Source organism: Myotis lucifugus, unplaced genomic scaffold, assembly GCF_000147115.1.
Source record: "Myotis lucifugus unplaced genomic scaffold, Myoluc2.0 scaffold_396, whole genome shotgun sequence".
NCBI lineage: Eukaryota > Metazoa > Chordata > Mammalia > Chiroptera > Vespertilionidae > Myotis > Myotis lucifugus.
The window spans coordinates 476,409-488,269 of NW_005871444.1; the positions used below are offsets into that span (position 1 = coordinate 476,409).

At 51.9% G+C, this 11,861-nt stretch overlaps 1 protein-coding gene across 1 annotated transcript; it reads right to left on the bottom strand.

Annotated features, from left to right (window-relative positions):
* Nucleotides 1–6,023: 6,023 nt before the first annotated feature.
* Nucleotides 6,024–7,512, bottom strand: LOC102438251 (acid-sensing ion channel 2-like). Its single transcript, XM_006102061.3, has 2 exons — nt 6,721–7,512; nt 6,024–6,121 (listed from the first exon to the last, which is right to left on the bottom strand). The coding sequence occupies exons 1-2, from the start codon at nt 7,277–7,279 to the stop codon at nt 6,024–6,026; spliced, it is 657 nt and encodes a 218-aa protein (XP_006102123.1). The 5' UTR covers nt 7,280–7,512.
* Between the last annotated feature and the right edge of the window lie 4,349 nt (nt 7,513–11,861).

Here is an 11,861-nt window from a genome sequence, read left to right on the forward strand (position 1 = left end):
AGAAGCAGAGTCTACACCAGCCGTGGGCAAACTACGGCCCGCGGGCCGGATCCGGCCCATTTGAAATGAATAAAACTAAAAAAAAAAAAAAAGACCGTACCCTTTTATGTAATGATGTTTACTTTGAATTTATATTAGTTCACACAAACACTCCATCCATGCTTTTGTTCCGGCCCTCCGGTCCAGTTTAAGAACCCATTGTGGCCCTCGAGTCAAAAAGTTTGCCCACCCCTGGTCTACACCCATGTGCTGAGGTGTGCAGTGTAGATGGTCATGCAAGGAGAAACTAGATTGGTCCTCAGCCAGGAGCAAGGTCAGGCCTCAGTAGGGGGCTAATGTGGGGTCAACAAACACATCTCTGGTTTATCCTAGCAAACATTTAACAAATGGTGGGCTCCAGGTAAATGCACAGCTGAATGCCAATAAAGTATATTCAAGATGTTCAGCTGTGAACGCAAAACCCACGGAGGCTGAGCTAAGAGGGGAATACAGTGGGGCCTTGACTTACGAGTTAATTCGTTCCGTGACAGAGCTCGTAACTCAAATTACTCGTATGTCAAATCAAAAAGTGAACAAGTGAGACACGTGATGCTGGGCTGATGTTGTGGCGTTGACTGTGACGGTCACTGCGCCAACTAGCGGTGGGGTATCTGAAGCTGGCTCGTAACCCGAATTTTAGCTTGCAACTCAAAGCAAAAAATCAGCTGAGAGACGGCTCGTATCTCGAAAAACTCGTTAGTCGGGACACTCATAAGTCAAGGCCGCACTGTATCACAAATTATCCTTGGGTGCTTCTGGCCAATAAGATAAAACATATCCCACAAAAAGGGTAGTGATCAGATCCACATCTTTGGATTTAATTTTACTCTAAATGGACCTTTGAGGAAATCTCTAGACCCATGGACATCACCCAGGGGACCGATAAGAAGAGAGCAAGCTGACCCTGATTGGGTGTGTACTGTGTCTCAGACATAGCAACAGACATACAGGTGTGACCCCAGACACGGGGACACACACATACACACATTATGTGACCGAATGGAGCTACTCCCAAAATGCCAAGTTAACACATGCAATTACATTAAGGGCAGTTTTTCTTCCTTTTCTAATTCTTTCTCTCACTTCTCAAGTTTTTCCCAATGAGCATGGATTGTTTCTATAATCAGAAAGTGTATTATTATTAAAATAATAACAATCACGGGACATGTCACCTCAACGCAGGTGGAACCCAGGTCCCTCTACTGAAAAGGGAGGCTGAAAAATGGCCACTAATCAGCTATGGAGTCACCTTACATTTGAAAACTTCAAGCCCTCTTACACTCCAAAGACACGTTTCGAGAGCTCCCCGTGTACTAAGCAGTTCTAAATCCTGCGAATAAAAAGTTAGTCAAGCCATCATGTTTTACAGGGAGGAGAGACAGAAATAGGCAATGTATAAAAATTATCAGTGGTTAAAGAATTCAAGTATGAAATTGAATTATCTCTAAAGTCCCTTTTAGCCTCAACACTTCATGAGTCTAATGCAAGGAAAAGCAAAACGACTGCTCTCACCGAGGAAGAAGCCAAAATGCCGTTCGGAAGAGAAAGATGAGATTAACATAGATTATGGTCGTAGGGCGAGGGACTGGCCATGGTCTCCTGGAGAAGGCTAGTAGAGCTGAATTTTAAAAGGTGAGACGGATTTAAATAGATAGACATGGAGAGAGAGGTCTGAACGGTAAGTAAAAAAGGCCTATGAGCAAAGAATGCTGGGTCAGTTCAGGAAAGAGCAAGTAAGGATTTAAGCAACAAACCTTTACTGGGTATTTACATCCCTGTAGTTGGCATGATGTTTGCAGACCATGTGTTCAACGAGACAAGACTCCTGCTCTCCGCCAGTCCCCCATCTGGAGGGGATGGGAAACGGGCAATGAGCCCACCGATGGCAAGGATCCAGTCTGTGTTTATCACACTACAGACTGCCTGCTCCATTTGATTGACGAGGGATGGATGTGCGTGCACTCGCGTGACAGACACGCTGTGAGAAATGCCGTCTGCCTGGTCCACAGGTCACTCGACGCCTATCTGGAGGTAAGCACAAGGTTCCTGGGTTGAGTTTAGGAGCACGAGCTGGGATGTGGAAGCCAAGATGGTGGGTAAGGAGAGGACATTTAGGCAGCAGAACTGATACGAAGGAAAAGTACGGGGAAGAGGGAAAGTTTAACATATCATGAAAATTACAAGCCCCACAAACAGAAGTTGCCTGTGCTCTGAAGCTGTTGGTGAGTCACAGTGTGGAAGAGTGGGAAGAGCGCTGGATTGGAGTCAAGAGAGCCGGTGTCAAGTGCAGACGAGGGCAGTACTCCTGCCGGACACTAAGCAACCCAGCAGCTGGCGTCTGCCACGCACTAGAGCAGTGATGGCGAACCTATGACACGCGTGTCAGAGGTGACACGCGAACTCATTTTTTTGATTGATTTTTCTTTGTTAAATGGCATTTAAATATATAAAATAAATATCAAAAATATAAGTCTTTGTTTTACTATGGTGGCAAAGATCAAAAAATTTATATATGTGACACGGCACCAGAGTTAAGTTAGGGTTTTTCAAAATGCTGACACGCCGAGCTCAAAAGGTTCGCCATCACTGCACTAGAACTTGACATACCTCGCCTCACTGGGTCAGTGCCACAACTCTAAGTGGTAGTATTATCGCTCCTGTTTTAGAGGTGGGGAAAGCAAGGTTAAGGAACTTGCCCAAGATTACACAGTGAATGGGGGGCACAACTGTAAGTGCAACTCAGACCTCTCCCCGAAGCCCACATTTTTCACACACCAGCTCCTCTTGTAATTAGAAGTAATTTCAGGTTACTATGGCCTCACCAGCCCTGTGCAAGAATACCCAACCCGTGCGCCTCCCAAACCTTACCCTCCATGTCTCTACGAAGCAATGGGATGTGGATAAAAAATATCCCTAGAAGTGCCTCTAACAAGATCTCAGTGGAGAGATCTTCCTTTCAGTAAGAAAATAAATGCTTCTCCTAAGAAATCTCAATTTTAAAGTACAAATACCCACGACTATGGAAAGCAGGTTAACCATACAAACTGAAGGGTCATTTGCATTCCTGAATGTGACAGCAGAGAAGCAACATGGAACAGCCACGTGATAGTCACAAGCAGTGCGGATGCCACCTGTCAGCAGTGGTTAACTACTGAACCCACAGTGACCTCCACTCTAAGAAACCCATCTCGGTAAGACTGGGCTTTACCACGGGCTCCGAAAGAAAAGCAGCCGCCGCCTCCCCCTTCCTGGCTTGTCCTCACAGCGTTACTCATCCCCTGGCTCCTACGGTGGGCCGCAAACAGGGCAGGTGGGTTGGACAATAACCTCTTAGTAATGTTGATAATAAGCTGCCTTACATCTGCATAGCTGGCACCATGTACAAAAGAATGTTCTCACATATTGTCTCATAGGGTTCATCCTCCCAACAGCCCTGTGAGTCAGAAAATCATGTGCTACTATCATATGTTATAGGGCCTAGAGAAGGTACAAATTACCACCCAGGAAATAAGCTAGAAAATGATGGAGGTGGGATTCCAACCTATGTCTTCCTACTTCTAATCTTAACCTCAGATCAGCCAGCATCACGGCTGGAGAATCCCCACCACCACCACCACCAATCCAACCCTCTCCTCCCTACTCCCCGTCCTCCCATTCTCGGTCAGTGGGGGAATCGCCACTGTACAGACACCAAGGAACCAAAGCCCTCTTCTGCTTTCCCAGGAAGGAAAAGCATGTGCCTACCTGCAGTCAGACTGCCCCAGGTGAGGGCTAAGAGTGCACTTGCATGAACTGGAGCACACCTGCTTACATGGCCGCTGGAATTCCACACCTGGCTTTTAAGCTCCACAAACAGCCTTTCACTCACCTAGAAGCATGGCTCGTTCACTAATTAAAGAGTATTACGCACTTCACTGCACACCAGCTAAGAACTTAAAATAAGGAAGCTTATGTGAAAGCATTAGCCCTGGAGATGGCACTAGGGATGCTTTATAGAAAAAGAAAAACAGAAAACATAACCCACCTGTGACACCACCACGCCCATACTTAACTTCTCTAATATGTCCGCCATAGCACTTAGAGATAGAAGCCACTCAGTATGGGACAAACCCCGGCAGGGCCTAGTAAAGAAGTTACATGGAGAGGGATGTGCAGCAAAGAGAATGAAAGACAGAGAGTCCAGTGAACCCACTTCTCCCACCACCATCTGCAAGGCCTCTGCTCCCTTCTGCTGTGGGAGCCCAAGAAGAAGCACACCTGTCCTCCAGACCAAAAGGACAGGGAGATAAGGGGGATGGGAAGGTCTTGGAACAAACTTGGCATCATGTTCTCCCTTGTAGAGGCTCAACATGGCTGCTCACTGTGATCAACGGGTGGAAAAGGCCAGCCTAACATGTGGGGTGGGGTCTCCTCCAGGTTTCCTGGGGTGCATGCCCTTTTTGACCCTCCCTGAATAACTTGAAGATCCAGCCCTGAAGCTCATCCCCTTTTCAGTCCTGGGGGAGCCCATACATCGAGGGGCAGTCCAAGGAGGGACCCTCCACCAGGTCAGTCTTGAACTTGGGAGGATAACATTCCACTTACTGAGTAATAAACTGTATCCACAGGCAACTTCACTATTTGAAACACGCCCTGGGGTGGTCGAAGGCTCAGGTAAGGCTTTACAGCTGATCTTTAGCCTCTTGGGATCCCAGCAACTCAAATGATGGGCCAAGTGCAAAACAGCAAGCAGCCCGAGGTCAAAGAACCTTTACTTCAAATTGGAACTTGGTCATAAATGGAGAGGAAGCCACTAGTTGATCGTGGGGCTATGAGAATGCTTGCGAACTCTGTCCAGGGTCTGACTGCAGTTTCTCTCTGTGCCGCCCTCTCTCTGCCGTCTGTGTTCCATGTGGATTCAGGCAGACAGGGGACCAGCTGAGTGCATTCTGAGCTGCATGGTGCACTAGTGGAGCTGAGCATTGCCACGGCACTAGAAAGCATGGGGTGGAATACAGGGATGGTTGCAGCCCCCCAGAACGAGGCATTTCCCCCATCTCTCCCCAAGCCACCTAAGACATCATTTGTGTATGACATGTTTTAGGATCCTGTTTGCTCTCTTTAGAAGGGCTTTCAGTACTGCTGGTCCCTGCTCCCAGCTCAGATTCGCTTCCTCTTTAGCATACACTAATACAGATTTTGCTGTGCTTTCCCCCCGCCTCGAGGTTTAAAGTGGATCATACAAAACAGCTCCCCCAGGAAACAGAGCTCTAAAGGCTGTGAGAGGCAGTGCCCCCTGGCATTCTGAGCTTTTTCAGAATCAGAGACAGCCAACAGCAAACATCGAGGCTGCAGGCAGAGACTGATGGTAGCATTAAAAGAAACTCAGAGCAAGAGGCTGGTAGGCAGTGGATCTGAGAGCAGGTGGAGAATGATGCACCATAGGAGAGGTAGGGTACGTCTTAATTAGGCAGAGGGCCCCAGACAAGTGCTGATGACAGAGTCCAGTCCCGCTGCAACTGCTGCACCTGCCATCCCAAACTTACAATCACAATATGACTCACGGCTCTGAGACTCCAAAGCTCTCAGTTCTCCCTCAGGAAGCAATGGGAGAAGCAGCCACACTGGGCTTCTGGAGGGTCCCACATACCCGGATGCCCCAGACTTGCCTGGAAGAAAGGAGTTGTCTGCAGCTGCAGTTCCGACCGGCTATGCCAAGTTATGCCTAGCAGCCCACTAAGTAGGCAAACGGAGAACCCTGGCTGCAGCAGCTCTCCTCCCTCTCGGCCCCTCCAGGAAGCCCCATCCTGAATTTCAGCCACGACCCCTCAGCTTCTCCTCTTTACTCAGCTCCACACTCCTCCTCCAGGCTTTCCAATCCCACAGCTGCTCCCCGCTCCCCACACCACTCCTCTGACATTCACATTGTTAAGCAATTGTACAGACAGCAAACCGAGTCTTTCGGTTTCAAGCTGAAGCTCCCAGACAAGCCAGCCTGGGCCACTTCACTCTCCCAGGCACGTCTCTGACCACCCTACCCACAGGCCCCCGCCTAGACACTCCTCTTCGGCCCAAGCATCCTGGACATCTTTTTGCTTCCGACCTGCCATCGGACCCATGGAGACCTGGTGTCCCCGGCCTCTCCTCTCCCCACTCAGAGCTCTGAATCCACACGAGAAAAGGAAGCAAAGAGACTTCCACACCTTTGCTAGCAGCACCTGCTCCAGCAAGCTCCCAAAGCCGCTGGAACCATCCAGGCTGCCTGGGGCCCCACACCCCCTTCTCTGGCGGTTTTAGCTTCAGCCCAGCCCACAGGATGCAGTGCCTGATGGCACTTCCGAGCAGAAAGAGAGGAAAAAAATGCCACCTCGTCAATGACAAGCTGTTCCAATCAGGCAGCTCAGACACCAAATGCCCTGGACAACAGACAAATCAGGCCTCCTCCCTCTGGTTGGGAGGAGGCCCACTCAGCACATGGGGAGACGTGAACCCCCACGGCAAGCTCCCTTCTCACCCCCCACATCTGACCAGACAACAATGCTCCCTCCCAGCAGGCAGACTTCTCCCATCAGTTCCAACAACTCTGGCCAACTACCCTCTCCCCAGCTCCAAAGCACAGGGAGACCCCAGACCAAGCAGGAGACCACTGGCGTGGCTCCTCCCAACAGGACCGCGCACAAGAGTAAGCTGAAAACCAAGTACTCACCGTGGTGAAGTCTTGGTGGCCACACTCCTGCCCTTTGAACTTGCAGTAGAGCATCATATCCTTCAGGTCGTGGCCCACGCGATGCAGGAACTCCAGCATGCTGAACTGCTTGGGTCGGTAGTGTTTGAAGTTGGCCTTCTGCCGCAGGGCCTCCAGCACGGCGGGGTCGGCCAGGTGGGGGTCCGGGATCTGCAGGTTCACGTCGAGCAGGGCCAGCAGCTCGCCGGCATGGTACAGGTCGTTGGTGGTGAGCCTGGAGAAGCGGAAGCCGTTGAGGTTGCAAAGGGTCACAGCTGGGAAGACCAGACTCTGGGCCACCACCTCGTCCACCTTGGTGACGTGCTGGTAGGAGAAGTAGTAGGACACCCTCTCGGAGCTCTCCACCAGCAGCAGGCCCAGGGAGCACACGAAGGCCACGGCCCAGAGCACACGCCGGACGGTCAGCGGCCCGTACACGAAGATGTGGCGGATGCCGTGGAGGGTGGAGGTGTTGGCGAAGATCTGGAGGCTAGAGGGCTGCAGGCTGCCCTCGCTGGGGCTCTCCTTGAGGTCCATGGGGACCCTGTGCAGTTCCGCCACTGGCTTCAGGTTGATCAGATCTCAGAGAGTTCCCAGTCCTCCAGCTCAGCTTAAAGCTTGCCGTTCAAGGGAGAGAACCCCCGACGAGCATCAGGCCAGGTGCGCTGAGTTTATCCTGACAGCCCAGCCGCCAGCTGACGGGGGTGAGTGTTTATATAAAACCCATTCAAACTCTAGCTCCTGATTTTTTCCAGGCGATAAGGAGGGCTGGTTTTATTTAGGGAGACACCAAGGTGATGTGGAAGAGATGTGGGTGGGAAGGGAGAGCTTAGCCAATGGAAATACAGTCCTCCCCCCTACACACGCCACTAGAGACATGATTAAAAGCGAGAGCGAGGGAGAAAATGCTTAAAACAAGTCGCTGAGCAGCTCGGAGCCTGTTAACCAGTGCATGATGCCCCGTGTTAACCATCCCGGGGATGTCAGGGCGGCCACGCTGATGCACTGCGGGCGGGCGCAGCGGCCGAGCCTCCCAGCCGCTGCCGCCGCCACCGCCGCCGCCGCCGCCGCTCGGTCCTCTCCCCCGCGCTGTTCTGGACTCCGGATTCCGTTTCTCGCCGCCGGTCTCCGTCCCTCCTCTTCTCCTCCTCCAGGCCCCCTTTTGGGGGCGAAATTCCAAATGCCGGCAGCCGCGGCTCGGAGCGGAGGCAGTGCGCGGCCGCGGAGAGGCGAGGACCAAGGCTGGAAGCCGGGGGCTCGCTCGCTCGGGGACTCGCCTCTCCCCGCCTCCCGGAAGAAAAGCAAGACCCTGAGCGCACGGAGCGAGCTGGCCTCCCTCACCCCTCCTCCTCCAGGCTGCTGGGGGGGAGGGCGCAGCGGGGAGAGCGGGGGCGAGGCCTGGTGGGGGCTGGGGGCCGGGCGAAAGTTTCTTCGTAAACCTCTTTTAAAGGTTGCTAATGGGGGCTTCTCCCCGAAGGTGGAAAGCCAGCCCTGGAGAGAGGACGTGACACCCCGCCCCCGCCGATGGCAGAAAGGCACTTGATAAACTCCCTTGAGCCAGGTACGCGGGTGGAGGCAGCATTCCTTTGCACCACGGTGTGTTGTTCCCAGGTCAGTCTCAGCCTGGGGGTTCCAGAGGGGAGATGCTGCAAACTGGGGAGGAAAGGGCAATCTAAAAACCACAGTTCCTCTGCTAAAGGCTGGAGGGGTACATTCCCGGGAGCCCGAGCCCCGCCTGCAACAGAAAAGCCAGGCGCCCCGTGCAGCCCCCAGAGAAAGCAACAAGTAGCCTGCCCCCCTCCCCGGGCAGAGCCTGCAGGAAATTGTAGCTGGGGGGGAAAAAAAGACAGCTGGGGTTCTAGGAGGGCTGGCTGCATTCCCTTTGGGGTGTGTGTGTGTGTGTGTGTGTGTTCTGCCCCAGTATATGCCAGATGGAAGCACAGCTGGATCTATAGGTGGGAGCAAAGGACTGGGCTTGCAGCCACCTACCTCTTTTTTCCTGAAAATCCATTGGAAGTCCGCCCCTGCTAGCAGGTGGGTGTGGCTTGCCTGGGCCTGGGATCAAATGACTGGGACCTATAGAATCAATGATGTTAAATCTTCATCAGAAGTTAAGGAATATAAAGTTACAGTGGCCAGCCCAATGCATCTTGCCAAGTTGGGCAAAGCCACCTGGAAGAGCCTTACTGAGCCAACCTCGTGTCCCCAGGGCATGCCAAGCTTAAGTAACGCTCCTTGGGACCTGGTGGTGAAGAAGGCAGCTTAGGGAATGACCCTCCTAGTAGGTATCTACTCTGAAATCTCTCTCCATTCCACCAGAACCTCTTGCTAAACCAGATCCAAACTGAGAACAGTGGGGAAGCACTTTGAGGCAACACATGACATTAAATCAGTGGTGTATTGATCTAGGAACAGAAACAGTAAGCACAAATGACAGAGGCTAGTCAACCTCATGTGCCATCCCAGAGGTCCCAGACCCCGGCCTTGTACACCTGCCTGAATGGGGCACAGGGTTTTCAAATTGGATGCCCAAACTACCTAAGAATCTATCCTAGGCCGGGACCTGTGTGAGGGTGCATTATCATCTCCCTTAACCCTGCCATCCATCTTGGCAGGTGTGTGTGGTTGCTACCCCTCATCTACAGATGAGGAAACAGGTTCACAGAAAGAAAGTGCCCGGACCAAGTTATAAGCTAGCTAGTAAGTGCCAGAGTTGGGACTTGTACTCAGGCACATTTGCCTCTAAAACACAGCTTCAAAAAGCAGATCCAAAGCATTTCTTCCCAAATTCAGGAAGGGGGGAAGCATTTCCATACCACTTTCCCCATCTTGCGCGCGCGCGAGCGAAAACACACACACACACACACACACACACACACCTGCTTGCCAGAATCTTACAAGGTTATATAGAGGCTTTCGCTAGGTTCCATCATCTAAATGGTCTCAATACTTTGCTATCTCAAGGCTGTGTCCTTGAGGCAGCTTCTAGAGTGGAGAAGGCAAGTGGAATGTACATTTTAAGGGCATGGGAAGAAGGGAGGGGTCTCTGATTACCGGTCCAGCTCCTGGGTCAACGGACAGGCATATCCAATGAATGACCTCCTCCAACACTCCACCCCTCATGACTGCCCTTACGATCTTACACGACGCCCTTTTCTGCAAAATTCCTAAGCAGGTTTCAATAGCATGGAGACGCCTCGTTTTTTGTTTTTGTTTTGGCAGCTACTTGACTGCACTGGAAACAGACACCACAGTAACCGTCTCCAGTGGTCGGCAAACTGCAGCTCGCGAGCCACATGTGGCTCTTTGGCCCCTTGAGTGTGGCTCTTCCACAAAATACCACATGTGGGAGCATATGTACAGTGCGATTGAAACTTCGTGGCCCATGGAAGAGCCACACTCAAGAGGCCAAAGAGCCGCATGTGGCTCACAAGCCGCAGTTTGCCGACCACTGGCCTAGGCACATGAAAGAGGAAATACTGATGAAGATGATGAGTCCCCAAATAAAGAACCGGTTCTCCGCAGAAAGCCCCATGATCCGAACCACTGACTCATTGAAGCCCTCTAGGCTGGGGATTCGATCACTCAGGGCTTCCATTTGTGTCTTCACGTGACTAAGATGATAAGTTAACGGGCTCTTCAGGTATGAATACACAGCACCTGTTTGGATGGTGGCACAGGTGCCTCCCTGCACAGCAGGAACAATGTTCGAGGCTGTCCTCTTCCGGGGGACAGCTTTTCTCAGAGACGTTTCTGTGTTTAATCAAGACGGGCTTTGCCAGCTATCACATAAGGCTTGCTGGGAGCACTCAGTCCGGGCGTGCATGTGTGCTATACTGTCCTCCAGGCCAATGGAGGGGACAAGGACAGCGGCCCAATGACTGTACGGGGGAAAAAGAAGTGTCCACCTGGCCTTGAGGAGAGGGAGGCTGGCAGCTTCAGGAGCTTGACCTGGTTATGCATAGCATACAGGATGCCAGGGAGGCAGCACGGGCAGGTGTGAGGAGCTGGACTGGGGTAGGATATGGTGACCAGTACCCCCCCCTTTCTCCCCTCTTTCAGTGTGCGTGTTCCGTTCCAAGCGTAGTGCATCTCAACAGGCCCAGTTTACAGCAGGGCAATGGGATCCCAGTGGAGACTGAATGGTTCCCCCTCGCCCCCGGGTACCAAGTAACTCACCCATCCTGGGCAGTCGTTGGAGCCAATTCAAGTCCAACAGGAATCCACAATTTGGGGTGCGGTGGGTGAAGGAGGAAAGTTTATTCGGTGCAAACAGGTCAATTGTGATACGTCGCAGCTGTGGAACAGCTCAATGGCGTGAGAGCTTAATTATGAAATAGCACAGCTGTGGGGCCGAACCGCTAGGGGTGAAGGGGCTTCAGGCATGGCCCCTGTCAGGCTAGGCCCCTAACCAGCTGGCCGCAGCTCTTCTCCTCAGCTCCAGTCCTCCCAGGCCTTCCCTGGGAAGAAAAGTGCCCTCCCTACGCCACGTTCCCGCTGCGGATCCCCACAAATGAGGACCCGAAAATCCTCACAGTATGTTAATCCAAAAAGCACTGTCCTGATTGGCTGGAGTGGAACCACTCTGATTGGTCAGTGAAAATACAAATGCGGATCTAGCTACATAGCTCTGATTGGATGAGGAAAGTCTCCGTCCTATTGGTTGAAATAGGAATCCAGCCAGGCTGGCCTGGCTCAGTAGTTGAGTGTGGATCTACGAACCAGGAGTTCAAGGGTTCGATTCTGGTCAGGGCATATGCCGGGGTTGCAGGCTCGATCCCCAGTAAAGGGCCTGCAGGAGTCAGCCAATCAATAATTCTCTCTCATCACTGATGTTTCTATCTCTCTCTCCCTCTCTCTTTCTCTCTGAAATGAATAAAAATATATTATTAAAAAAAGAAATACGAATACAAAGAACTCCTTTATTAAGGTTGGTTCAGAGGACAGGAAACCAGTTCCGGCTTCTCCCTAAAGTGCGGCTTGCAGGAGAGACCCTATTTCAAAGTGGCAGCTGGCTCCGTTTTTAGATTTCAGCCCAGTTAGCGACCAGGAGCCTTTCTTGGTATGCATCTTCTTTCTCAGGGTCCCCATGGCTGAAGTGGTTTTACCTGTGAGGAAT